Below are 27,934 nucleotides of genomic sequence, written 5' to 3' on the forward strand. Positions count from 1 at the left end.
TATATATAGCGTTCGAGAATTTGTCTCCTTCTGGTAACATAGAACGCAAATTCCAGCTAATCGCTCTGTTTTCGCTATCGGATTTGGGCCCCGCGAGAAATTCGACCGATTCACGCTGGGCGACGAACGTGTTAAGGGTTCTTTTATCGTCGACCTAAGGGGCTCGAATGCGCGTAAAACCAACTCGATCAAGAGTTCAAAGTTTTTCACATCCGCTTGTAAAACATTTTTGTTTCGTTCACTAAGTTCTACGAACCTGTATAGTTTGTCTCTGTTTGTACGAAACACCCTGTATACAATCACAGAATAAAATTGCAGTTCTCTGCGAAAATATCAAACAGAATCGTACATGAATATATCACAGCTTCTCGTTTTCACCGATTTCAACGGAGAACGGAGCACATTGTATAAGAGGTTTCACCGGCTACCGGTAAAGATCAGGTGGGTTCGCGATTTATCTGTTTAAATACGTCTTGAGGCGGTGCACGGTCGGTCGTGTTTAAACGGCGCGCTACCTGATCTTTCGCGCTCGCTCACTTCCTCTCGCTGCCCGCGTGAAAGTTTCGACCGAACTTGCCGTAAAATCATTTCCTGCCGTTTGCATCGAACACGCGTGGCACCTACATACGTATAACCAGCGTGAACATGTAAATCCGGGCGGACGTCGGTCCATGATTTTATCCTGCTCGTTGGAAACGCGCGTTAATGGAATTCGTTTTGATCCGCTGAAGTTTTAATTAGCACGGTGCTCGAGGTAATCAGAGAATCATTTGCTCGAATTACTTTATCGCGAACGCGTTAGATACGCGGGATTTCTTTGATTTACGCTGCACGTTTTAACTCTATTTTGTATATTTTTAGAAATGTGTCGTTTTAATATTGTTCGACGATGGAATTGCACCTCTATTTTTGTATTTTTGTGTAAACAGCAAAATTGCGATAATAATGAAATAAATAAGGATGATAATTGTTGGGTAATGTAATGGATAGTAATTGTAATACATTAGAAATAAATAACAATGCAAAGCTCGAAGAAATAATTTTGTTTATATCGGTTCATTATTTATTGTTAGTAATTTATTCGATACTCTGTTTTAATGAAATACGTAACTTAGGTACGTTTCATTGTTTTTGTATAATGCAAAGTATTATTTTCATTGAGATATTAAATAAAAACTAGTACAGACATACTCTGAATACATTAATAAGTTCCCGATACCAATGCTTAAGGACAGAGAGGTAATTATTATTCCTAAAATTAAAGGAGCATCAACCGAAGTTTATTAAATAGTTCTCATTCTCTGTGCATTTTTTTACCCTTAAAATTAATTGGCTGCGCCAAGATAAGAGAAAGTCATAGGATGAGTTTTTTTCATACGTGTTCTCATTTTCAAAGAGAAGTATTTCCATAATTTAATAAGCCTGCTCGAATGTAAATGTGATTTCGTTTGTTTGAGTTTTTCACAAAATGATCTTCTTATTCATGTTTGTACACAAATTAATCTTGGAAATGATCGTGGCTTAAGAAAAAGAAACTCCACTATTTTGGTCGGTTGTTCTGTCGTAAACTTATCCATATATAAATTTCAGAATATAAACTGTAAATATTTGCAATAAAAATTAAAAAGAAAGTTATAACAATTAGTTATAACAATTATAAATCCTTTCGTGACTTTTAGCCCATCCTGTATAGGAGTTTGCAATTTAGAAGCTAGCAATAATTAAATTTTCAGCTTAGAGTAAACCCACAACGATACGTTTTTGCCACTCGAAACATATCGAACTGTGTGTAAAGTTACTAATACTCCCAGTGGCTTCTTACGGTTCAGCTACAGGTTCATCCACGCTTTCCAATCTTCTAATGGCTGCTTGCAGTTGAACTGTTGTATTATTTGCGATTTTCAACCTCCTAGCGATTCTCTACCGATCAACCGTAATAACGATATGTAACAAGTTTTCAACAAATCTTGCAACGACATACATTCGCGTTTTATTCATTCATGTTCAATCGATTTAGCGACACCTTCTACACAAACATCTTCTCCGAATGCGCCTTTCCAAGATCGTTTGCTACAGGAGAAAAGAAAACTAAAAATTAAAAAAAATACAAAGACCTACTCCATAATTCCGACTTCCTTTCCAAGAAAAAGAAACCAGACCGATTCCACTGGTAGCACGATTTTTGCGTCGTTATCCAGCATTAAGCCGTCTCATTACGTTCGATCCAGCGAATGAAATTCAGCGGGCGAGCTTGGTCGATCGTGAAACGCGCCGCGTCTTTTCGGACGGCATCGGAGCGACGAGGGATGGCAGGAAGAAAATTTGCAAGAAACGTAGTTAGGACGAGTCAGTGGTCGCGGAACGTTGACCCACGCGGTCGGAAGAAGCTCGAAAACGTTCCTCGACCGCAGCTACACGGGCTCGCTTTTTCTTTTCCCATCGTAGAACGTTGGCAAGAAGCTAAACGCTCCTCTAAGCGCTCTCTTCCATGCTCCACGGACCGCGCATCCTTCTATTTCTACCGGTTTATTGGATGCCGGACGCGCGCGACTCGGAGCTTCTTTTTCGCTTTGTCCGCTTCTCCGGCCTCTCGAAAGATCCGATGCTTTTTGCAGAATCTCTGGCCGATATCCTCTGACTGACAACGGCCCGTACGTTTCTTTGGGAATCGATTAATGCCACGGGATCGCTTCATCGGCCGCTTGACTATCGGACGATGATCAAAAGTGGGAAATGAGTTTATCCGTTGCTTGACAACTAGTTCAATGCGGAGGATGGCTTTATTAACACTGTCAGAAAGCACTCTGACTCGGAGTAGGGTGGACGTAAAATTAGCTGAACGTTTCTACGTTTCCACAATAATATATTTTATTCAAAGTCTATATCCGCGTTATCTGAGCGACGTTCGCAAAAGTATGCTTCGAGGGTCTCGGGAAGAGTGAGTACGCGTCGTCCTGCCGATCTCTGTCCACCCCTACGCGAACAGGCCCAGGGAAAGCCCAAAGAGGCGAGTCACCCCCCCACCGAGCGCGCTGGGCCTGGTTTCGAGATGCTCGCTTCACCGTCTTCGGGACGGATTTTCTCACATCACGTCCACTGTCCAAGCATTTAGCGTAATCTCCATTCATACGTCCCGAGAAGCGACAAAACGCTCAGTCTACAACATCCGCCCATTCATACTGTTTATACAATGTACGGTCACTCCTTTTCTTCAGTTTTAGGGTACCAGTCAGACGTGATTCACGGCCGTGTAATCTAATAACGAGTTTATATTTTCTAAAGGTTGCTATCTATTAGGTTGAGTAAAAAATCCGTTCGCGTAGACGGCGGCTCGCTCTTCTCGGTAATGTTATCTGATATTGTTGCTTATTTTGACTGCAATTGATAAACGTATCCCATTAGGTACAGTCTAAAGATGATTTGCGTTCAGTATTAGACAGTTCCCTTTCAGTATTATTCGAGTCATAAGGGTTTAAAAATGAGCGAACAGAGTATTCATTTTCGGCACCTAATCCTTTTTCATATCCGAAAGAAGAAAAATGTGGAAGAAATAAGAAAAAAAGATTTGTGATGTGTATGGCGAGGATGCTATTAACAAACGTAAAAGACTCAATAGTGGGGATTTCAATGTGGAAAACAAAAAAACGAAGTGGCAGGCCAAAAGAGATATTGAACAAAATTCAAGGTATACAACTAGAGAGATTGCAAACATGAAATATTTCGCAAGAATTAGTTTCCTTGCATTTGAAGAAGCTTGGAATGACGAATAAGTGCGACGTTTTTGGTCCCGCACGGGCTAATGGAAAAGAATTTTCTCGACCGCATTTCGATTTGACGATTCATTGCTAAAGCGGTACAAAGATTGCCCTTTTTTAAAATAACTTATCACTGGTGATGAAAAATGGAGTGTTTTTGATAATATAAAACGGAGTAAACATTGGTCTAAGCCAGGATACAAGCCACTAACAACGCCTAAGGCAAAATGCATGTATCTGAATTTTTTAATGGAAAAACACAACAATTTTATGTAAAAGGGATATGTAAGTTACCAAACAGATGGGAAAAGGTCGTACAACAAAATGGTACACATCTCAGTGATTAGGTAAGTCTGATATTAAAATAACAAAACTTTATATTCTTGTGAAGAAACGCGAACGGACTTTTTACGAATAAAACAAAGATATGAGTCGTGAACCGATAAATTATACGAAATTGTTACGAATTTCGGGGGAAAGCGACATTGATTCCGGCATTTTTTTCGACATCATATGTGATGCACAGGACAGTGAACGCGTTAAATCGTTTATTAGTGTAATATAAGGGAGACTCAGGCAGGAGTGTTTTTATCTCAAACTGTATCACGCGAAACGCAATTGTTTGAACTGTATTGTAAATATGCGATGTATTTCAGAAGATAAAGAAATACGCGTTGTTTCAGACGTTCCTTCTGCATTCTTCGTGATTTTGTTATACTATGAGAAGATACTATGTTATACCCTTGAGAAGATTTTTGATAGATGGAAGCATTAATTGGAAGTACACTTCCGTCTACAAGTTATGATATATTTTTAGTGAAATGTGGTTGTTTGGGTGATAAGAAGAGACCATTCATCTAATCAGTTAATTTTGGCGTGAAATGTAGGTTTTTATGTCGAAATTATTGAGATAGAAATAAAAGTCTGTAGATATAAGAATTACCGACAGACTAGGTCATTTTATAAGTTTACTTGTAAACATTGAAATCAGAAAAAATGCATATAGAATATGGTAATTTATTGCTTATAGATGCTCGCAGTTGTGATATGCTAGCATACCGCAAAATATACGATTAAGTACTTGATAAAATATACACATACATAATACTATTCAAAATTTATCGCACAAATTTTATTTACCTTTTCAAGTATTCAATTTTGTAAGTACATGTTCTTTTCCCTCTTCTTTTCATTTAAATTCATATAAATTTACGAGATATCCATTTTTTATTGTCCTATTTAAAAACAAAAAAAATTATGTTCAAAATGAGGAACAGATATTCTGTTCGATAATTTATCACATAAATGCTATCTAGAATACTAACAGGAGAAGTCCTAATGATTAATTTGCTAGTCAGTCTGCTTTGTAATAACTGCAGAGAGTTACTTTGTAGAGAGTAACTGCAATAGGTGGAATATTAAGTTGATAAAAATACCATCAATCTCTAAACTAGGAAAGACGAGTTAACTGGTCATTTAGTTAGCCAACACGTAGAACACAGTAGCTTATGTATAGAGGTATTGTTATGCCTGTATTAAATATAAAATATATCATATCCACATTTGCAAGAACCAAATTGAAATAATTGGTTATTATTTTTCCCAATTTTTATTTACAGACTAGAGATATTAAATTTTTGCTTTAAGGATGGAGCCAGTTAACAGGTTAAGGGTATCTTCTTGCAAAACAACTAAAAAATGTAACATCGAAATGAATATTTACAAGTGAAAGCTAAATCCTGTTAACTTTTACACAGATCTGTGTTAAAAATTGAAAGACTTATTCGTTTTATGATGTTAAACATTTTAAAATGTTCTCGAGTGGAAGATTATCTTCAAGCCCCTCGAGTGGAATTTTGCAGACCAAAACTGAGTTATGTTGTTCTGGTTCCATTAAATGATTAATGTTTCGAGCTACGTCTGATTAATGTTTCAAGTCGCCATCGATGCGGCATGGCCAAGTTCATAGCTGGTGCTCAAAGCCAAACACGAATTCTCCGAGGAACCATTTCGATCGAAAGATACTGCACGCGGTGGTACTTCGTTTCGTAGAGCATAATCTGCGATAAAGTTTCCAGTAACTAGATAACGACGCTGTTTATCATCGAAATTTCTCCATCTAACTCGGAGCACTGTACAATATTTTTGTTAATTGAAAAGATGTTGAAACTTGCACGCTGCTAGATTTTCGATTTATTAATTTAACATGTAAAATTGATCACATGAATAAGATTGGCAGGTACGAGGATATTCGTTTAGCAATATAGCGTATGATTTGGCATTTCTGCTAATTCCTTTCTGTCATTTGCGCGAAAGAATCAACAAGTTTACGTTCATATAAAGGATTCATCGTTACTAAGGTAAATTGCATGTCACTTCGTGAAAAAAATGATCGGAAAATTATCGAAGGAAATTCGACATTTCCAGCCCTAATCAAATAATAGGTTTCGTACATACGCAAACTCTTCTTCTTCTTTTCAAACTTTTAATACCAACGTCAAACCACCCCGATTCTTTCAACAACCTCTTCATCTATATACTTACGGGCCAACAAAACCCGTCCCTTTTATCCGCAAAAATCGCTCTAAAATTGCAGAGAACCTTCCTCTGATCAAACTTAGACAAAAAAAAAAAAAAAGAAAAAAAAACAGTTCTCAGTTTTACCGGAAATAAGAGAGAACGGAGGGAGTCGAAGGTGTAATAACATTTCGAGAAGCGGACGGATTCTCCAGTTTCTCCTTCGGATTCGCCTGCCGCGGAAACGATCGCTCTCTCGTAGAGAAATCACGGTGTGGGCGTCGACGTTCTGACGGGAAAAGAAGAGCTGGAAGAGAGGCAGCGGGGACGGACGGACGGATAGCAGCGAGAGGTCGAAGGAGGTAAATTGCCCCGAGATATTTAATCCCGTGGAAAGGCCGAGGGATCCTTTATTGGCTCGGCGAGTGAGCAACGGGCAAGATAAGTTTCCCATAGGATCGATGGCCAATCGCGTTAAGCGATTTTCGCGCCTCGTTATCCTTTGTTTCCATCCGCTGGACGGACGCCCGATGCCGACGTTGATACCGTTGCTCTCTTTCTCTCCCTCGCTCTCTCTCCTCTCCTGTTTCTTTCTCTCGGAAATTTTCTTCGCGGTTCTTTTTCCTAAATTGCTCTTTCTTTCGACTCAAAATTATTCGAACGTATGTTCGAAAATTTGCTTCCTGGTTGTTCGGTACCTGGTTGAACGGAAAGGAACGCCAGTACACATTCATATACACTACCGTCCATAAGTATTTGGACACCATATAAAACGGAATAACTTTTTTAAAATTGGGCCAAACGACTTGAGTTTTTTTTTTTTTGAGAAGTTAGAAAGATTGGTTTACTAGATGACGTGTACAAAAAATTTTGAAAAGATTGCAGTTTGTGGGAATCGCGAAGAAAATTGTAAAGGTCACTGTTTACAACTCTTTTATCTAGGCTTGTGATGAAAATTTAAAACATACGTTTTGTAGATCTATGTGAATTATATACGCGCTGAAAATTTCACGAGCTTTGACTACCGTCAATCTTCATTCCTTATCTTTAAAAAGAATTGTGCATGTTACACAAACATGAATACGTACATACGTACACAAAATGCTGACGCTAGTTTTATAGTTTCTTTGTAAGAAACAAATGTCAAAATAGCCTAAAAAGGATAAGTCGTATAGTAAGATAGTGTTTCTAACACTGGTTCGTTATTTGTTCTGGTTTGTTGGATTTTTTGTTTTGATACTTAGCTTCTTTATTTTATGTTGCGGCTTTTACATTTTTTTATATTTACTGAAAATTTGTTCTTTTTCTAGATTGAAAGATATTCGAGTAAATTCGAGAGAATTTAATTAGCAGTACTTATTATAGTTACATTTTATTTTTTGGAAATTTGTTTGTATTTTAGACTGAATAGTACTTAAGTGTATTGATGAAATTTAAGTCGCGGCTTCAAAACTTCTTTGTGTTTGCTCAAAATTTGTTTATTTCGTCTTTTTTGTTTGTATTTAACAGTGTTCAAACGGATTATCGGAAATTCACCTCATGACTTTGAGGTTTTTTCGATATTTTTCTTAAACTTGGCTTCCAAGACTGAACAGTGTTCGTGGATTATAATTGCACAGGCTGAGTGGTATCACAAGGGCATTATTATACTGTCTGTCTTGAAAATACAGTGAACGTTGCTAAAATGCAACAATATATAAAATTAAGGCTCGAAAATATTCGTGAGCAAGGTCGGAACGACGAGACAATATTGCGCAACAATACCGATGTAAATTAATCAAGTAAAATATGTTGCAAAGATTACAACGTAGCGCTGCTTAGTTCATTGGATATCGATGAATTATTAATAAGAGAAGGTATTGCTCATGAATTATTGTAATGCTAGATCGTTCGTGTAGAAAGGAAGAAATGCTCTGGGGAACGTATTCATAAGGGTCCTAATGGTGGCACGTATGCAACAAATTGCAAATTATCAAAATTTATATCGCAGGTTCATGAAAATTTATCAATTCGTCAAAACAAATTGCCGACCAATTATCCGTTGTTCTACATTAATTATGAAATATTCATTATACGATTTTCCATTTGACCTCTTTCGATAAATGTCAAGTATTACGTAAGCTCTTTTCATTTCCTTTTACCTTTCCTTTAACCGTGACACATCGCAATTCGTTACATTGTATTGAAATGAACCCGAATAAAGCGGAAAACCCGATTGCTTTTGCCTTGTCCAAAATAACATCGTACTGTCGGTATATACATACAACGTATTCGCCAAATTAACTTTTCGTACTCCTCAAAAGCGAGATAGCAACGCCAACAAGTGTTTTGGAAATTTCGATACATCAATCGTTTCCTGACCCAATTATTTTTTTGAAAGAATTTCTTACTTATATGTTGATAATCGCGTTTATAATGGATACTAAATTTGGATCAATTCTTATTCGAGTGTGGCGGGTACGCCGTCGTCAACAAACCCTTACCGAACCTCGTTCTATTCTTCCACGGGAACTTTCCCTCAGATTTTGGTTTCCGTTCTTTTGTCTCTCTCCGGGTTAAGACTTGCCTTCGTCCTCGAGTGGCCTAAGAAGCGCACATGTGGCATCCAGATTCGCACGAGGACGAACGAATTTTCCGTTTCCACCACTTTCTCCACTTCTATCTTTATCTATCGCTACTCCTGTCTCCCTGTCCTCACAATATAAAAACCCAGTACGCCTACACCTCCGGACAGTTTTTCCCTTACCGACCATCGCGACGTACCCGCCGAACCGCTGCCACCGGGACAATTAACAAAGTAAACGATTGTATTTTCTGGACCAATTGTATGCCGACCGTACACTTACACTTTAATAAATTGAGGTGAAAACAGTGTAACGACGTTCCTCACCCACCTCACGAGTACTCAAGTGTGTTATATGCGTCCAACTGGTCATGGAAAGGTTAATTTATTGTTAAATTACATCACCAAAATTACTCCTACAACCATTTAATATCATAATATGAAATACATTCACCAAATACGTACAATCAGTAAGAACTTTGTTCTTAAGAGTTCAGTTTTATATTCCCTAAGAGAATTGCCACTGTTTTACATACTTTTTCCTTCAAATTAGTACTAATGTTAAATATACGTAGCAGATAAGTCACGATAACTTCATTCTGATACCTCGCAAGTATCGTGATACGAGAAGTAAGATGCTTCTAAGTAAGGGGGAAGTTTAGAAGGATATTTTCTTAAGCGATATATGTCCTTTATATTTCTACAAATGTGCACTCCGTTAAATTCCAATATTAACGCATTTGAAAACGAAATATTGCACGGGAAAATAATGCTTTATGATTTTCAATTTCTTTCTTTATGTGGAATCACTCCCTTTTTGACTTGCACGTTTTGGAACTGTTTTAATCCCCGAGCAAAGATATTTTAATTCCCTTTTTTTCTCGGTCAGCAAAGAGCAGCGCCGTAAATCAACCCTTGCTGGAGAGTTTCTAAAATTAATATGCACTTTAACACTGACAGAAAAGAACTAGAGGTTGGTAGAAGTCGCAGAACGAAGATACACGGCTTTGTCGATTGTTGCACTCGTTGTTTTCGTTTGCAGCTTCGTTGTTAACACGGTGGAGGACCGAATTAAGCTTCGTTTTGATAGAGCGGCCGCGGACCAAGATTGAATTGCCAGCCGCCGGCTTTCGCTGTGGAGTGCTTTCGAAAATTAAGCGACATTGTGCCTTAACGAATGGGGATTCAAGCCTACATCTGACCGAAAAACGCGGGAAATCCAAGAGGCAAGAAGGGCTGGAAGTGGATGACTGTAAAAAGGGCGGGAGGGTGGTTTGTTTGTGCGACGAATTTCGTCGCGAGAAGCAATACGCGTCCCAGAAAATTTTTCCTCGTTCTTTATAAGGTTAGGCGGAGGTTGCAATTTTTAGCAAGTCTTTAAAGTACTAAGAACGTATTAGTAAAGGGGTGTAGAGAAAAATAGCAGATCCCGTAAGTCATTTAATCATTTTTAATTTCTTGGTAAAATTAAATTAGAGAACAGTTTATTTATACTTATTAGTTGTCAATATACTTCCTTTCATTTTTCACAGTAGCTTTTTATTTGTCTATTAACTTTCTATGCTTATTTTAATATACAGGGTGGGGCAATAACTATGTGTCTGTTTTATCAAAGGAAATGACTTTGTTCGCACCTCGTTGGACTCGTCATATTATGTATAAAAAAATATAGCATTTTATTTTAAACAAATTAAACTGACTTTGAAATCTCCCCCACCATACCCGGTACAAAAAAAATATTTATGACACATAATTTTCCCCCTTGTTTCAAACAACTTTTGTTAAAACATTTTTTCCCTAACATCACTTCCTTAAAAAATATTTAGGTGTATTGAGATAAAACAGACACCCTGTATATCAATCTTCCAACGTGTAAAATGAGTCAGTGGACGAAGTAGCTAACCTAAAGCAAAACAAAGAAACTATTCCATGTAATCAGTACCGCTTCTGATTCATTGCTTTATAAATTCATAACACGTAACATTTCACTCCCCCTTATTAGTTACTGAAATTAGTCATTCATTAGCACATAATCATTAACCAAATGGGTATTATCATAATCCTTTTCATCTTAGACGATCTTATGCTCAAATGTCTTACTCGGTAAAAAAGCAGAAAGTGACAAAGTATCTTCCAAATGGACAATAGAAGAAATATTAACAAAAAATAACAACAAACACCGCTAAATGTCATCATAGCTGAGGAAATGTTAAAAAAAAAGCAAAAACTAGATAAAGGTCTGTATACTTTATGAATGGACTGTAAAAGTTCGTTGACAGGGAATGAAAAAAAAAATGTCGGAAAATGGTGGAACTATATTGGGACAAAGACGCTGGTCAAGAGGGGTATCTTTCGAGGCGTGGCATTATTGCCTCGGTGGTGGCTCATGGTGGTTAATGGTGGTGACTACGGTGGTACCGGTGGTCGTAGCAGGCAATATCTGGTCGGTCACGTAGACTGACCTCAGCATCGAGCAATAACGACGCCCGTCCGGACGTTTCTACTGTCACGTGTACGTGAAGCACAAGGAACTGTGCGGATCCTTCGTGCAAGGTTGTTTTTCCTCGTCGCGATATTATTTGCGAAGATGAAAGCAGTTCTGGGATGAAAGCAAACTACACTTCGACTGTCTTCCTCTTCGAACGGCTCGACAATCAGACTGTTTTAAGTTTTGAGCGAAGATAGCGCATTGGGGTATATCGATAGCAATTTTAACAGGCAGCAACATTGACGGATGGCAGCTTTTACAGACACTGTGTCTGTACTTCGGTGATATTTACGCTGCCGCTCGAAAGTTTGGAGCACGTTTCGATTTCAAAATAAACAAAGTTTCCCTTAAGTAAATGAATATTTTATTGAAAATATTATTCTGCTATAGTAATGAAACTACACTTAGTAACGATTAAAAGTAAAAATTAGGATTATTTTGTACTTACTTTATAGAAAAGCAATACAAATTTAGGAAAGTATTTTTTCACAAAAGAATCCACTATTTTTCTATATGAACCCTTCACGTAATTTCTTCATTCTGACAATTCATTTTTCAACTGCTCCCGGTTTAATATAGCTCCAAGCTCCTTGTAAATATTTCTACAGATCTATTTTAGATGTTGGGCACTTTTTTATATTTCTGTACAGTTCGTCCCCCAAGAGCTCAGGCGGATTATAATTTAAATTTCAATCTTACATCGTACTTGTGCAACGCTATTTTAATGTATAAGTACAATATTTCTAATAAAACCACTGCATCTGTTTGCATGAAAAAGCTTTTATCCGTACAACGAATAGTGCTCCAAACTTTTGAGCGGCAGTGTAATTGCGCGATAGTTCATTTTACAATTAGAGCGATACTGTGATAATTATACAAGAAATGTCTTCGTCACGTTTAGAAGACAGTGACTGTACTATTGCAGAAGTTATATTGCCAAGTCGAAATAAACCAAAAATTTCTATTGACGGTTAGACTGAGTTAGGTTGTTTCTGTTGTCGTTTGAAACTGTTGTCGGTTGAAGCTGTTATCGATCAAGCCTGGTGTTGATAAATTCTTGTCGGTGATTTCAATGTAACCCGTTGCGGTGCGATTCATTTACTGGACGTCTTTTTTCTGAGGAATATTTTTATCGTGATACGAAGGAAAAGCTGCGTTGAAGAATCTTCAATGCTAATTTTTGAAGTCTTATATAAGATTAGAGGTTAGAGATTAGACTGATTTAGTCAATCAGTAGAATTTTGGAATGTATTTCGATGATAGCATGCGGAAAAGATTATTGGAAATCTTCGAAAATTTTCGCAGGATGAGAGAAGTACGAAAACGTTAAGATTAATTAGTATGATTATTTAGAAAAGTCACTGTCATCCTGTATCATACACACAGAATGTTCTTCCTAATATCAGGTACCATGAAAAGGTACCGTGTGGCACTTAAGTGATATCTTTTGTAAGATTAGTATCAGACAAATTGTTAAAAGCCTTTACTGCCAAATTATTCAACTGCTTTCTAAAATACTTCGAAATTTACTTGTATTCTCAAGTTTTACTGCTTAAAGATTTTCTCCTATCTTACCCTATAAAAAATATTTGCGCATTATATATTCCCTGTTTCGACATTTAGATGTGTACCGATTAATTGATTTCAAGCACACCAGATATTTAAGAATCTAAAACTATTTCAATCTAATTACAATAATTCAGTGACCAAAAGATGAGACGCGGAACTTCACATTCAAAATGACCGCAGGACACAAAATATGCTACCTATCCATTGTGCATTCGTATTAAATTATATTACGAATACGTATGTATTCACGAATTATATTATTGTTACGAATACGAAAAATGAAATCGAGTTCAGGTGAAAAAGAAGAAGGTTGCGAAACGTTGGAGCATTTACGTGAAATCGTTCACCTAAAATCCAAACGTTAGCAACAAGTCGAGCGAGACAAGCGGCGGAATCAATCTGCTATCTGACCATCGTCAGACTGTGTACATACGTTATAGACTTCGAAACGGAACGATTCGTCGTATACAGGGTGTTCCGGAAATCATGATGCAACCGGAAATAAGGTGGTTCCTCACGTGAAAGTAAATAGAAAATATAGAATAATAGTTATTCTTATAGAGCTCCGATTTTGAAAACATCGAGTTTGAGTATTCTTTAACTTTAGAATAAATTGCTTTCTTTAACGTGACTCTACTATTCTAAAGATGGTTAAAATCCTCTTCAATTAAAATACAGTATCATACGGGTGTTCGAGAAAATGAAGAATTTGAACACATTATCATCGGTTCGTGATTCTTTCAAGGACGACATTTTTAGCAATTTTTCAATTAATAAAATAAACATATTATTGAAATTCATTGCATTATTTTTAACTATACAAACAACGGTGAATACAGTAAATTCTCTACAAGTGTCAGTCAGTTTGGATTCTACAAGTGTCAGTATAGATGGTCCTACGCCTAGGTCTGCGTCATTGCTGCGCCTATGTTATCTCGCTCGCTGTCAGTCAAGCGTGTAACGCTACACCACTCGGTTTCTTTTACGAGATTTCACGGCTCGACAATTCATAATAGAAAAATATAATTTCTTTAATTTTACTTTTTTTCATCTGAAATTTTTTTTAACATGTTGGTAAGATTTTTCTAATCTGGCGTTTTCTGTTCACTGTCTGGCGTGACAGTAAATGTTGTTCAAATTATGTCGTGTTTGATGTCATTTTCATCAGAAAAATCTCATCAATATGTTAAGAAAAATTAAAAAAGTTGGTATTTAAATCGCTTGGTTACCTCGACTCAACTCACGTTTCATCCTTATCTTTTATTCGCTGTCCTTGTCTACGTTCGGCAAACTACAAAGGCGGGCGCGAGGCTCGAAAACGTAGTCCCTGACTCTACAAGTGTCAGGTTTAGGTTCCTTGCGGACTGACACTTGTGGAGAATTTACTGTAGTCAGATTGGGTGAACCAAGCAGATTGTGGGTAATCAAGTGCACGTGTACTTAACGAATATTCAAATTCGATTTTCTCGAAAATTTTATTCTACATTTTCAACTTACTTTTACACGAGAAATCACCTTCTTTTCGGTTGTACCACGATTTCCGGAGCACCCTATATATGCTTTCTACTACTTCTTTCACCTCCTCCTCCTACCAGTCTTTCTTTCCGCTATTTTTTTTCACTCTAGCGAAAATGTCGAAGAGAGATTTACCAGGAAATTGCTCGACTCACCGTACATCTTCCCTTCGTCGGACAGGATGATTTTGCGTCGGCCGCATGGCGGATATATAGTGAGAGCTTCCTGGAAGCTCTGCTCGATATCCGGCGACCATACACCCTCCGCGTCCGCCGCCGACAGGTCCTTCTCGTCCTGAAAAATACGAACGGCCCGGATGAGATTTCTCATGGACTTTGAGGCTGATAGGAAAACTCTTGCCAATGCACTGAATCGTTTTGATTAAGCAACAGGAAGCCAGAAGGTGATTTTGACATAGAGTTGACCGTTTTAAGGACATACTGCGCTCACTAGTCGTTTACATTTTAACCCTTTGAATTCCTAATCTTTCTCCAACTTTCTTTACCAATAACTCCCTATTGTTTTAAGTGTTTTACTTAAAATGTACTTCAAAAGACAGTTGGTTGATGGGAACCAATTTAAACAATTTTTCTTACATGTTACATTTAAGGTCACATATGTACACTACCGCTCAAAAGGATCCGGACACTTCTTTATCCTCTACAAAATGTAGTTTAAGTTAGTAGAAAAAGTATTTACACTCATTTTATCTTTTGTAATTGTTATTATTATGTATAGGGTAAAGTTGTTTAATATGAAACCTCTCTTAATACGAGACCCCAGCTTATCTCCGTTAGAGAACTCTTGAATGTTGTAGCGATGCTGTTTTGTTTCGTAATTAACCGTGTTAATTATCAAATTAAATATCAAACTTTATTAAAATCAATCCTTGGACCTTCTTTTGTCAATTCCAGAGATTTTCTCGTTCCTCTTTGTTTTTAAACGTGTGCTCGTGAAAAGGGTTGAAGCTAAGGATGAACTTGGAATTTCAACGAAACAGGGAGGTCCATGCTGCACGAACGGACGAGAAATGGACGATTATTTCGGCCGTTTAGATCAAGCACAGAAAGATAGAAGGTGGAACGATCAAACGAGGAAGGGAAAGTTTTTTATGAGAAGTCCAGTCACGTTTATAATATTGGCTGGTAGGCAATCCAGAACTAAGAACTCGTTGGGTGGCGAAGAAATTTCGACGTTTCGCGATTCTGTAGCCTCACTAGTACCAAAGTCACGAAGAAATAGTTTATAAATGAACTTTTATTGTAAAAAATCAATCTGTTTCTACAGAGAAAGGAAATTGTTGCGACGAAAAGACGAATTTGTGGAACTTGCAAATTATAACAAGTAATTATTTATTTAAAGAGGAATTGAGAATTTGTATAACATACACGTTTAATGTTTATAATGTTTTGTAAACTTCTGTACCGGTTCCAGATTCTCAGACTAAAAATGCAAATACTGATTTTATTTCATTTAAATATCAATTAAGTTTTAATACAATTATTAGGTGTAGAAAAAAGTTCTGTGCTGTTAGTTTTGCAGTCTGTAACACGGTGTGAAATTTAAAAATCTTCCCGCTCTTTCATTCGGTTCTTTCAACAGCGTGTACTTTGTCATTTTTCTTGCGGTATAATTGAGAAAGCAGTTGTGAATACGATGGCCACCGATAAAGTGCATACTCGGCGTTGCATCCTCTTCGCATTTCAGCTTAATAAAAATGTCGCTGAAGCTGCTGAAATGATTCGCCCCGCTTTTGGTGAGAATGCTGTAATTCACGCTGTTTGTAAAAGTGTGATATCAGTTACTTTGCAAGGGAAATTTTGAGACCAGCCACGCTCTGGTGAACTGTGGGAAGTTAGATAATCAGGACCTACAAGAAGAACGGGATGCAAATCCAACGCAGGTTCGAAAAGAGCTTCTGAGGCAACTCGAAAAACGAAATTTCAATGTTAACTGATAAGTTTAAACGACGAATTGGAGAAAAGGAGACCATTTACTGGTCAAGAAAGCTGCAAAATCACGCCGTTGCACAACAACACTCGGTTGCATGTTGCTCAGGCAACTAAAGTCATCTTCAGCTTGAACTGGGAATTCCTTCCAGCGTATTTACCAGATTTGCTTATCACTTGTTGAGATCACTGCAACATTAGCAATACAGTTGATGATATCCGAAAATCTACCGATGATTTTGAGGGGTCCAGTGTATAGAAGGAGCTATGCCAGGATAGTAGCGTTGTGAGATATTGAGACTTTTCTGAAAAGTAGTGTTTCGGTAGAAATTGGGTAATTAAGGCTATTTCTTTATTTAAAGTTATTAATATCAGAATACTATACCTGGGAAAATGTTTTACTTTTTATTTTATTTTCTGTACGCTTAAATCTGAAAATTGGATTGAAAAAGAAGCTTTAGAAAAACTGTTCTTATTACAAAATATTTTATTTAAGACTATATTACTTGACAAAACATATGTTTTTGTACATTTTACTTGTATTAGATTAAAAACTCATTTCTTAATATTTTGTGGCATAACTCTCTCTTGCACTGGACACCTCATTTTATCGCATCAGAACTACCAAGTTTTTACCGTAATGGAATTAGTACGCTGCTCGAAATGTGAAGGAAAGCCATTGAAAACAATGAAGAATACCTCAATGATTGAACTAATGTCTGCGTTTTTGAAACGAACGTCAATTTTTTTACCGAAAAAAGCACAGAACACTTTTCTATACCTAATACATTGTTTACATACAGTAGCTCGATATATTTTTACAAGTTTCACAATTTTACAACGTAATGTAACAAGGAGAGGAACGAGTGAAACTTTAGTTTTAGTTTACTGCAGTTACTATGCAAAATTCAGTTATGCAAGCTAAAAAACAATATTATTGTTACATAGTACGTACATTGACTGAAAAAGGATTTACGAAAATGACGTAATTAGTAATTAAGATTTTGTTCATTATTATTAACGAATACAGAAACAAATTAATAATTTTAATGCAGTGCAAGCAAGTATAATTTTAATTTCGATAATTAGATTTATATTGTATTTAGACACAATTTAATTCAAGAAAGGAAACCGTCCAAGATGCAACTCTTAAACGATGAATTAAACCACATTGTAGTATCAAGTTAATAGACCCTAACTTTGGTAAAGATTTGCTGAATAATACTTTTTACGAAGCTACCCAAGTCACTGATAGATTTCTTTGCCAGAGGAGAATGTCCTGTACTAACCAAACGAGCGCAATTATTCCGCAGTAACGTGAAAAGTATATATAAAAAATGGACAGACAATGTAGAAAATACAGAACAGAAACAAATATCAGAAGGACAAAATTGTTCATCTGAACTATTGACCAACAATTTGAATAAATATTCACCGAGTGCTGCGTGGACTAGGTTAATTAAATTAGGACACTTGTTATGTTTGTATAGAAAGTATTATACAAACAATGTTAGTATCACATCGCCGCCTTAATACTACAACTAGGTATCTTAAACTCTTTACTAGAACAACCGAGTTCATTATCGAGTTTTAGCGTTGAACATGGAAATGATTTTAAGTATGTCCACTTTTAATATTTCCAAGTGCTGCTAGAGTTGTCCACTTCTAACATACGAAAATTAAGGAAGGAAGTGTAACGAAAAGAAGTAAAATTTCAGAAACATCAGAAAATTTCAGAGTTACGAATGGAGTATGAATTATCTAGCGGTAGTATCAAAGTGACGATATATCAGTAAAAATATACCACCAGATTCTAAACTAAATAATTTTTTCTTCGTTCTTAATAATTTTGTAATCACTGGTTAGATTTAGTTCACATTCAATAAGTGTCCTAATACTTATGAACAGGAGTGTATACGAATGAAAACATCGAGCACGCGCTAAATGCAGACCGACTAACATAGTGATAAGTACATAATCGCGTACATTATTCGAACGCTGAGTGGTAATCTCAATAATAATTTAAATGATATAAACATTGCAAAAGTGAAGAAACGAACATTGTAAACGACTAATTTAGCGAATAAATAAAAAAAGAGGCAAAGTTTCCACCCTTCTTAATTTCTTTTAAACCGTATAAATGTGTTGGACGTGACAGTAGGAATTATTTCAAACAGCTACAGTTGCTTTTTAGCGGACAGTCAAGTTTACTATGTTACATGACCCGTAGTGATCCTTCGCACTCAGAAAACGCTCAATGGTAGTTAGTCACAGTTACACTTACTAGCATACGATTTGACTAAATAGAATATTAATAAAACCAGATTGAACTTACATCGCTAATTTCGCCAACGTCGAGGTTCTTGGTATCCGAGCCGGAGCCGTTCGCATCGGGCGGCGGCCCGGAACTCGTGGGAGTCCACGGCGCGGAAATGGTGTCGGCTGCAGCCACCGCACTGCCTGTAACAATCAACCACATCCAAAATACATTACTACCTCGTTCGAGCTCATAAATCGTTTTGTATAACTTCAACACATCCGTAAAAATTCCGCCTCCCCCTTTCAAAAGCAAAAGTAATTGAAGAAGAAAAAGGGGAAAAAGAAAGAACGGCAAATGAAGAAACAAGACGATAATAAAACCGAAAACAAGCTACAAGACGAACAGAAGAAGGAATACAATAAGACAGAAATAGAAAGCAAAACTGTCGAGTCAGTTACTCTGAACCGGCCGTCCCGTCGCGTGGCCGCGCGCGTATCATATCGGAGCGCCCTGCGGCGGCGGAAGTTCGCCAAGCATCGCAACAAACGAAGAAGATTTACAGCGTTGCACCTCCGACATTTCTCGGACTCGAGGCCGGGCCGCGTGACGGAATCCGTGCGGCTCGCTCGTTTTCGAGCTTGGAATATCGTTACCCGCCACCGTCAGACAGAGAAAGGGAGCGGCAGAGATGCACAGCCATCGCACCGGCGATAGGGGCGCGCGCGAAAATTTCAACCGACCCGCTGGAGCGAACGAGACGACGACAGCGAGAGTATGAGGAGGGAGGGTTTCGGGTGGTAGACGGAGGAGGTGGAAAAATCAGCACGTGAAAAATCGCGGCACGGAGCGCCCGTTGGCGCGGTTCGTGCTCTCCGGCAGAATCTCTATACGCCGGAGCAACAAGTGCTCGCTGATATCGCGTATCAGTGCCGCGGTCGGCGGTGGGGGCAGCTCGTAGGCGGTACACTCCGCCTACCGGGGGTGGAGTGTGTATGTTAAGCCCCCGGAAGAGCCCCTTGCCCCTCGCTTCCGACCGCAATACCGGATCCCCTTCTCGCGGCAACGAACCCCCGCAACACGCTGGGGGAAACTGCATCCTGTCGCGTTCCAAGCGAGCCTCTAATCTCGCCCGCCGCCGCCGCCGCCTGGCTTTTGCGTTTCTTTAAACGCGGACGTGACAAGATACTCTCCGCGAATCGTGGACAAATCTGGTTGATCTACGGGAGGGATATTGGCTGATGTTTGTTTTCCTTGGGTTTCGTTTAAAGGGATTTGTCGAGGGTTATTAGGCGGGCTTTCAGCGGGGATGTTTTTATACGTGGTACGGTCGGTTCTTTAACGCTTTCAGCGCTAAGATGTCCGATGATGCGCGTTCATGATACACTACTTAGTTATCACGATAAAGCACGCGCTGGGTTGAATAATATTTCCTGTTTTATGTCAAATATATCCATTTTACCCGAAATTATTTGAAATGAACGTACAAAGAGTTCGAAAAAATTACTTATTCGTCGTTTATGTCATTTATTATAGATATTAAAAATAGCATTTTTTATGTTTACAAAATTAATCATTTTTCTGAGTTTGGTAAATCTTGAAGTAGGGTTAAATACATACCCCAATGTTGCACTTTTTACATTCATATTGTGAATTTTTCGGTAAAGCTAAGCAAAGACAACTGTCCGTAAATAACAAGGAATATGTAAATACCGATGCTGTCACCAATTGACGTCAAAGCAATATCTGTAGTTAACAAATACGCAAGAGAGAGGAGGATTCGCGAGGGAAAAATTCTGATAAAGCAAACATTTGTCAAGCGTGGAGTTAAAAACAGTTTGTTGTTATTGCTTTTGTTTTTATTTCTAGACACAAGGGCGAAGATAACCTCGGGCGCAAATATGGTTTCATAGTGCTCAATGAATGGTTGAACGCGGATGCACAAATGGGTTCATAGCGTACGGTGAACAACTTTTCGAAACTCATACACGTTCGTAGTATTGAAAAGGTCAACAAGAAATGATTGTTTATAGGTTAGATAGTTTGTTTGGGATCAATAAGGATAAGCATAACTTTGGGAGGAAGATGGTTTTAGGTGAAAGATTTGCGCAGTATCGGATGCAAAAGTGCAGAATTGGGTATACCGAACAGGGGTTGTTTGTTAGATATGTTTTGCGTATTTTCGCTTAATTAATTGTAAGAATAACGACTTTAATGCTTTGGATAGAACGAACTAGCGCGTGGCTAGGACAAGACAATAAACGAATATAACGTGGAATAAAATAGAAAAAAAAACAAAATAAAGGTAAAGCTGGTTTGTAAGTATACGTTGTTATTAAATCTAATTTGATTTAAATAACGTTGATACTTTTTCGATTCATAAATGATTTTTCTTTGTAATTGTACATTCGTCGTGAGTCGATGTTTAGGTCTTAATACAGTGTGTCGTTTGTCAGGGTGTACTCGAGCCCTGAACATTGCACTACGTGCCGTTTATAGTTTTCTTGAAGGACCACCCAAAGGTTGATAACGGCTTTGGGACCGTAGTAATGAGTGACGCTTCTGACTGTCTTGTCTCTATAATCTCTCTTCTGTTACTCCTCCAAAAACCCTGTCCGGTCCCAGCACTCCCGTTTCCCTTTCCTCGTGTTCTCCCTTCCATTGCGCCCTTGGCGTGGTCTTTTCTGGAAGGAGAACTGGGTTCTTCCCGAGAGAAAGTGGAAGAGATGGGGGTGACTAACTGTTCACCGTTAGGAAAAAAAAAACCCCGGACTTGGTGACGTCGTCTTTCGTCAGGTCACCGCTTGGGTCCTCGGGGTTTATGACATGGCCTGTGTTACCGAGTCCTAAATTCTATGAACTAGCGAAACATGATTAAAAAGGTGAAAAAGGGAAAAACTAATTTTGTCACGTACCATCCTAATGCTGGTGCACGGATGGTACGCGCATTCAACAAAGGTCTGAAAGATAACTGCCTGCCTGCTCCATGTCATAAACCTCGGCAAGCTAAACTCTAACATCGTTTGTGATATATTTAATTATTATAGAGACATTTAAGCTTCTACTATTACTTTCCTGCAGCAATTTCTGAAATTAATAATTCTTTAGATTCTTCAGTAAGTCACTTTTCAGAATACCTAATTTTCTCTTCGTACTGTAGCTAGTCATATAGTTTCATTCAGCTTATGATCTAACAGTAGAAAGTATCAGTGTGTGATCAGACTTGTTGCGAAACTAGTTACAACGTTAGCGAGTTGAAATATTCCTATAGCATAATTTAATTCAATTTCAAAAATTAGAAATTTGTTTTTTAGAAGTATGTCTACGCATATTTTTACGTACCAGATCATTCCACAAATGATGCGAATTTTTCGACAGGGTTGCAATAAAATATTCGAGTGCTTGATATATATATTTGCCCAAGTAAACTTGGCAGTTTTTTCAGTATTATCTCACAATTTCGGCAGAGTAGATCCTGTATTAAGATTTACATGAAATGTTAGATATAGTACAGCTGTATACAGTGCAGCTGTAACGGTCTGCAATATACACAAAGAAAATGGAAAACGTGTCTTTGTTAGTGCCAACTAAGTGTATCGATGATTTGAAAAGGTTCGAAATAGAAATTACAGCCCTGATGGTGAATTTTGTTCTTGAAGACCTGTAGAATTCGCAGACATACCGAGAGCAACGGTTGAACAAAATCCAATTGTTACAATTAAAGGATTGGCCGAGAAACAGAATTTGAATCATTCCACTATTCATTGGTATTTATCATAAAATATCTTGGAAACGTGTGTAAATTTGGAAAATGTACCGCATAAGATGTCCAAAGAAAACATTCAGCGTTCTTAGACCGGATCGTAACAAGACACGAAAAATGGATATTACCTATACATTCGAAAGTGTCGAAGATAACACAAAACCCAAAGTAAATAGACAAATTATCGAAAATATCTTTAATAAGGTACCATTTCTTTTTAGAATTTTTTTCTTATTATATATCACTGTTGAATAACACATTTACTCACAAAAGTTAACTTTTGATGAATAAGTAGTCATTGAAGAAACTATTAACCAAACTGTTACCACTAAGAAACTGCAGAAATAACCCTCCAAACGTTTATTTCATTCCATCACCTTCCTACTGCTTACGAAAACGAAACAATCCATTCCGCCAAAAACTTACAATTCCGATCATCACAATCATAAGAAATTCTTTTATGTGCAAAAATAATTGGGGAGGTTTTCGGAAAAAGGGTCCTTAAGACACTTATTTGAAGCCTGGCAAAAATACACTTAAACGAAACCTCCTTTATTACAACAAATATAATGTTTTTAATAATGTATAACAAAGATTTTAAAAGTTGAACAAATTACAGTACTATCGCGTTAGCTGGCCGGGATTTCGCTTTGTTAACTGTCCGTCGCTATATCCACCAGTTCTTGGAACTGACTTCGTGGAGTGACTCTTTGGCGTTACGTATCTAAAATAAACAAGGACCTCCATATTACGCATCAGATATCAGTATCCCACTCGCACTCAGTGGAGAAGACGTACTCGAGGTTTCCTAGAACCTCCCTTGATTGCTGGCCAGATGTGGTCCCGGGCCAGGTAACGCGTCAATACTGTATTTAAAATTTTTTTTAAATATGCATATAAATATTTCGTCGTATCAATCTTCGCATCTATAACTGCTTGAATAGGCCTAGGCATACTTTCAATATTTTTTCTACAGTTTTCTTTTATTCCTGCGTCATGATATTATACCGATACAAGTTTCTCAATCAGTTGCTATTTATTAGTTATCGCTTCTTATGTAATTCGACGTTTTAACGATTCATAACCGTTGAGTTGCCAGGCCACGGTAAAACTTGAATTTTTTTCTAAATTGCTTATCTATGTATATTTCATTATTATTAAAGCCGTAACACCATTGGAAACATAAAACATACAATTTTGTCATCTGATCGCAATCAGTTGATATCTGCTCGAGAGAAGTACAAATCAATCCACTCGAAAATGTTAAGAATCCTACACCAACGACAATAACAAAGAAAAGAAACCAGGAGGTAAACGGCTCGAACAGCTCCAACAGTGCAACGGATATTCGGCGCGCTCACTGAATATCCGTGGCCTTAGAAGGGTGGCAAGGGGGTAGCGGCAGGGCACAATATACAGGGCCGCTGAAAATGAGCGGAGCTTTAATAGAGACGCGAGCAGAGCCAAACAGAGACAGCCAGAGGCACGCACACGCGTGTACCACCATCGGATTCATATATCTCCGGACTCTGACGAAGCTGGTGTACGTCCTTATATAAATGCGCCAGTACGTATCCCCCTCTGCCCACCTCTGGTCGCGATGTAACCATGTATACGCGGCGAGCACATAAACCTAGACTAGATTCGCGCTCGCGCGTGCACGCCGAGCGTAATGCCAGCACGGCAGAAAGCATAGATCATGGCGGATGATGCATGGTTGCATTCGGCGTGCCCGCCGCCGCTCGACGGGGCTCGGCCGTCGTCAGAGGGATGGAAATGCGTGGATGAAGGATAGGGAATGGCCGGGTCAGCCGTGATACGGCGCAGGAACTCGACCAGGTGGAGGGAGAAAGCATTTTGGAATGTCGTGGCTACTCCCGGTCACGGGAGATCCCGGGACACGTCCTTACACCCCACCACCCCGGTAACCTCACTCCACCGCCCCCCTCTCCCATGCATAACTAAATTTCTCGTCTCCTTTTGACTTCGACTGCGACGATTCTGCAACCGTCTGACCGTCTCGACGACCTGACTGGAAATTCTCGGTGTATCGTGTGGGTTGTGTGCAGAGTGAAGATTTTGAGACGGTAGTATATACGTATATGGTGTTCTTGCGTATTGATTGTTTGATGGTTTAAGCGTTTCCCGTGTGTACCGTAAGGGGTGGTCCATTCCGGAAACAGGCCTTAATACCTTCTGTTCAGTTGATCGTATGGAAATGAACGTTTGAAAATCGCGGACAGTTAGCATAGTAGACAACTTTATTTGGTGATTAATGTCGGTAATACTTTTTTGAACGGTATAATAGGTTTTCTGGGATGGAGTAACAGTTGCGAATAGAACGAATAAAATGATTTTAAATGCACTGATATTGTTTGTATTACACCTTGCGCCTTCAATCCTGAAGTATTACATTTATTACAGTTTGTTCAATCACAGTCCGTTATGGATGTCTTAGGCAAAAAGAAAAGGGAACAGTCTAGATATCAGTTTTGATTTGCTCTTTAATATTTTGGTAATTAAGTGTTAGAGAAGCTAACTGAAATATTGAACATGAAGCAACTGGAAATATTGAATATAATTCCATTTTTCAGACCAAATTTTTAAGCATTCCCTTTAAAAGCTGAATCCAAGTTGAAAATGACGACGCTTAATTTGTTAAAAATTCAAGTGAAACAAATTTACAGAATATATAATTTATTTATTTAAATAATTAATTTCAATTAATTCAACCAACTGCTCTACTTCCAGATTTACCACAAAAGTTTCAATCAAGTCACAACTATCAAATTTGTACCGACCGATGTAAATTCTAAGAAAACATTAGGTACAAGATTCGAATTTTTTTACCAGAATTATCAGCTATCTCTGATTAAACATTACCTAAAAGTTTTCCATTCCAACTTAAAAGCAATCTACCAATCTTTCCACGATCACTTCTCGACTCCTAATTATTTCAAAGAAAACAATAAATCTTTACAGCGACACGGCGCACAGTGGTCCCAAACCGTAAAAACGTGATCGAAAATTCCTTATTCATCATGAATGGAGGCTAGTTACGACTTTTTTCAGCCGAAGAATCTGCTGTTGGTACTATTTCTTTACTTCAACAAAAAACTACCTTTATACAGGGGTACTTCACTACAAGTGATTTTGAACAGATAATGTCATACAAGTAAAAGAGTTAGAGAGATAAAGGTTACGTAATCGATAGATAGTTAGAGATATTGTTAATGAAAGTTGCTGATTTCCACTGATTTTGACGTGTCTTGACGATTGAAATACGATTGATAACTACATGGATATGATTCCTATTTTTATTTTTCTCAGGAGGGTTTAGATTTTCTAGACAATTATTTTTTAATAAAATTATGTTAGATCGAAGTCCAGACTATAAAAACAAATTTTCGGATTTTGGAATTGTGTATAAATGTTCTTAAAAATATTAAAAAACCTACTATAAAAAAGAAGAATATTAAATTTTAGATCTTGTGTATAACGGAGAGAGTTCACAAAGATTGATTTTCAAATACTGCAAATTTGACTTTTTTCAACTACGATTGTTTTTCCCTGGGACTCTTCTACGACTAGAAGAATCTCCTTTTATGGTTCGGGACCACTGTGCGGCGTAACGGCGAAGAAGCAATATTCGAACGAACCTACGTCACATGTGGAACCCTCACACGTCGTACATCACAGGCACAATCAGCACAGGCAAGAGTATCAGAACGTTCTCTTTAAGCGATCCTCTTAAAAATCGACCGTTCACTAGACCGGTGTCCCGCGCGTATCGGTGACATCCGTAAATCGTTCGAAGCAGCTTTATCCTTGAGCAAACGCGTCATAGAGCCGCGTATCCGGTTCCCGGTCCCCGAGGGTGTAGTAAATGGCGTGTTCGTGGGTAGTGGTGGCTCTGGCTAAGCTGTAAATTTAGCGTATAACCATTCGGGGGTAGCCCTGGTCGAGTAGGCCAGGTCTGCCAGCTCCCGTGGGTGGTTGCTTGCCAGTAGGGGAGGGTGTGTGTGCGCCTGTGTGTGTATGTGGTAGGGTGAGACAGGAGACGGGGGTCGTAGAAGCATTCATAGCAGGGACCAGAGGGTGGCTTCGGTGGAATGCGTCCCGTTTAATATCGCGGAACATTATATATCGCCTCTCTTGTCCCTACGTTGCCCGCACCGCACGCTATAACACGTACAAACACACAAATACGCGAGCGTACACACACACACAGATGAGCACGTGGTCGATTCACGTACGATCCTTTGGCGACATTGACTCGTTCTCGTGGTTTTGCCGACATACGTTGCGAAAACTCGACGAATTCTTCCCGCGGCGTTTATTCGCGCTTTCGAGAATCTCTCGGGAGAACATCCGATGGATGGCAACGGGACACTGCCGCAGGGTACAGATGAAGTCGCGAGATTTTCACGCGTAAACCAACTTCTTTAACCGATTTTCATGCTTACGATCAGTCGAGCCAATTTTATGTCGTAGTATAAATATTGTACAGGCAATTATGCGAACACGATTTTGTTGTAACACGGGATGAAAATTCCGAGACGCCCCGTGTATCAATAGTTTTGAAATTATGTTTGAGGTTCTTGTATTATTATGGCTTCAAATATTAGCGTTTAATTAAAACTTAAACCTTTCACAAGATACCCTTGAATGGGTATTGATATTATTGTAATAGTATCAATGCACTCTTAATATTCCAATTGTTCAAATAAAAGTTATTTTGCCTTAATGTTTCGAAATTAAGTTTTAATTTTGCACATATTACATTAGGTACATACCAAGGTACAACGTTTCGTTTAACGCGGTACATAGATTTTCACGTTATACGGCAGTTACACCTACCATACACGATGACTCGCGTGATTGGTACGGACAATATCTCTTACGTAGTCAATGATATGCAAAAGTCACATGGGGAAAAGTTGAACATTTTTGCGATTTTTACTAGAAACTAAAGACGAGTTGACTCGTCACTCGAATGACCCATATTTAAAACACAATAATTAACTTACTCAAGTATCCTCAGTATTTCATTGCATTACTCTACCTGTATTAAATATAATGCGCAACATGTTTGCAAGAACTAAAACAAAATGATGGACTAAAAGTTTAACTGAATTTTAATTACATAATATGCAAAAGACTCAATTTCTTTATAGACACGTTTTTTTGCTAATGCTAATTAGCGAACTGTGTGCCATCTTCTTAAAAGAATGATTAGGAGGACACGCTCGTGAAGATCGTGAGATGAAATTACTGTTAGCCATCGTGCAAAAACAACGTTGATGCAAATTATTTTATAGAAAATCACGAGATCTCTTAAAAAATGCGAGTCAATCACTTGGACTGTTTTACTCCCATTCTTCACTCTCTACCGCAATTCTCATCGAACATACCGAATTAAATTTATTACCGTAGAACGTCTAGGTTGTATCAAATTTTTCCTTTAAACTGTTCCAATATCACAATCAAATGTATCAGAAAAAGGGGCGGGGGAGGAGAAGAGAGAGAGAGAGAGAGAGAGAGAGAGAGAGAGAGAG

General features: G+C 38.2%; 1 protein-coding gene across 2 annotated transcripts in view; it reads right to left on the bottom strand.

Annotated features, from left to right (window-relative positions):
• The window catches only part of LOC108578955 (protein scalloped), a 443,348-nt gene that overhangs the window by 89,293 nt on the left and 326,121 nt on the right, over positions 1 to 27,934 (bottom strand). For both annotated transcript variants that reach the window (XM_017942377.1, XM_017942378.1), the window contains exons 2-3: positions 18,692 to 18,816; positions 14,563 to 14,701 (exon numbers count right to left, since the gene is read on the bottom strand). In XM_017942377.1, coding sequence (XP_017797866.1) covers positions 14,563 to 14,701; positions 18,692 to 18,816 — 264 coding nt within the window. The remainder of the gene's footprint in view (positions 1 to 14,562; positions 14,702 to 18,691; positions 18,817 to 27,934) is intronic.

Source organism: Habropoda laboriosa, unplaced genomic scaffold (genome assembly GCF_001263275.1).
Source record: "Habropoda laboriosa isolate 0110345459 unplaced genomic scaffold, ASM126327v1 scaffold30, whole genome shotgun sequence".
NCBI classification, from domain to species: domain Eukaryota; kingdom Metazoa; phylum Arthropoda; class Insecta; order Hymenoptera; family Apidae; genus Habropoda; species Habropoda laboriosa.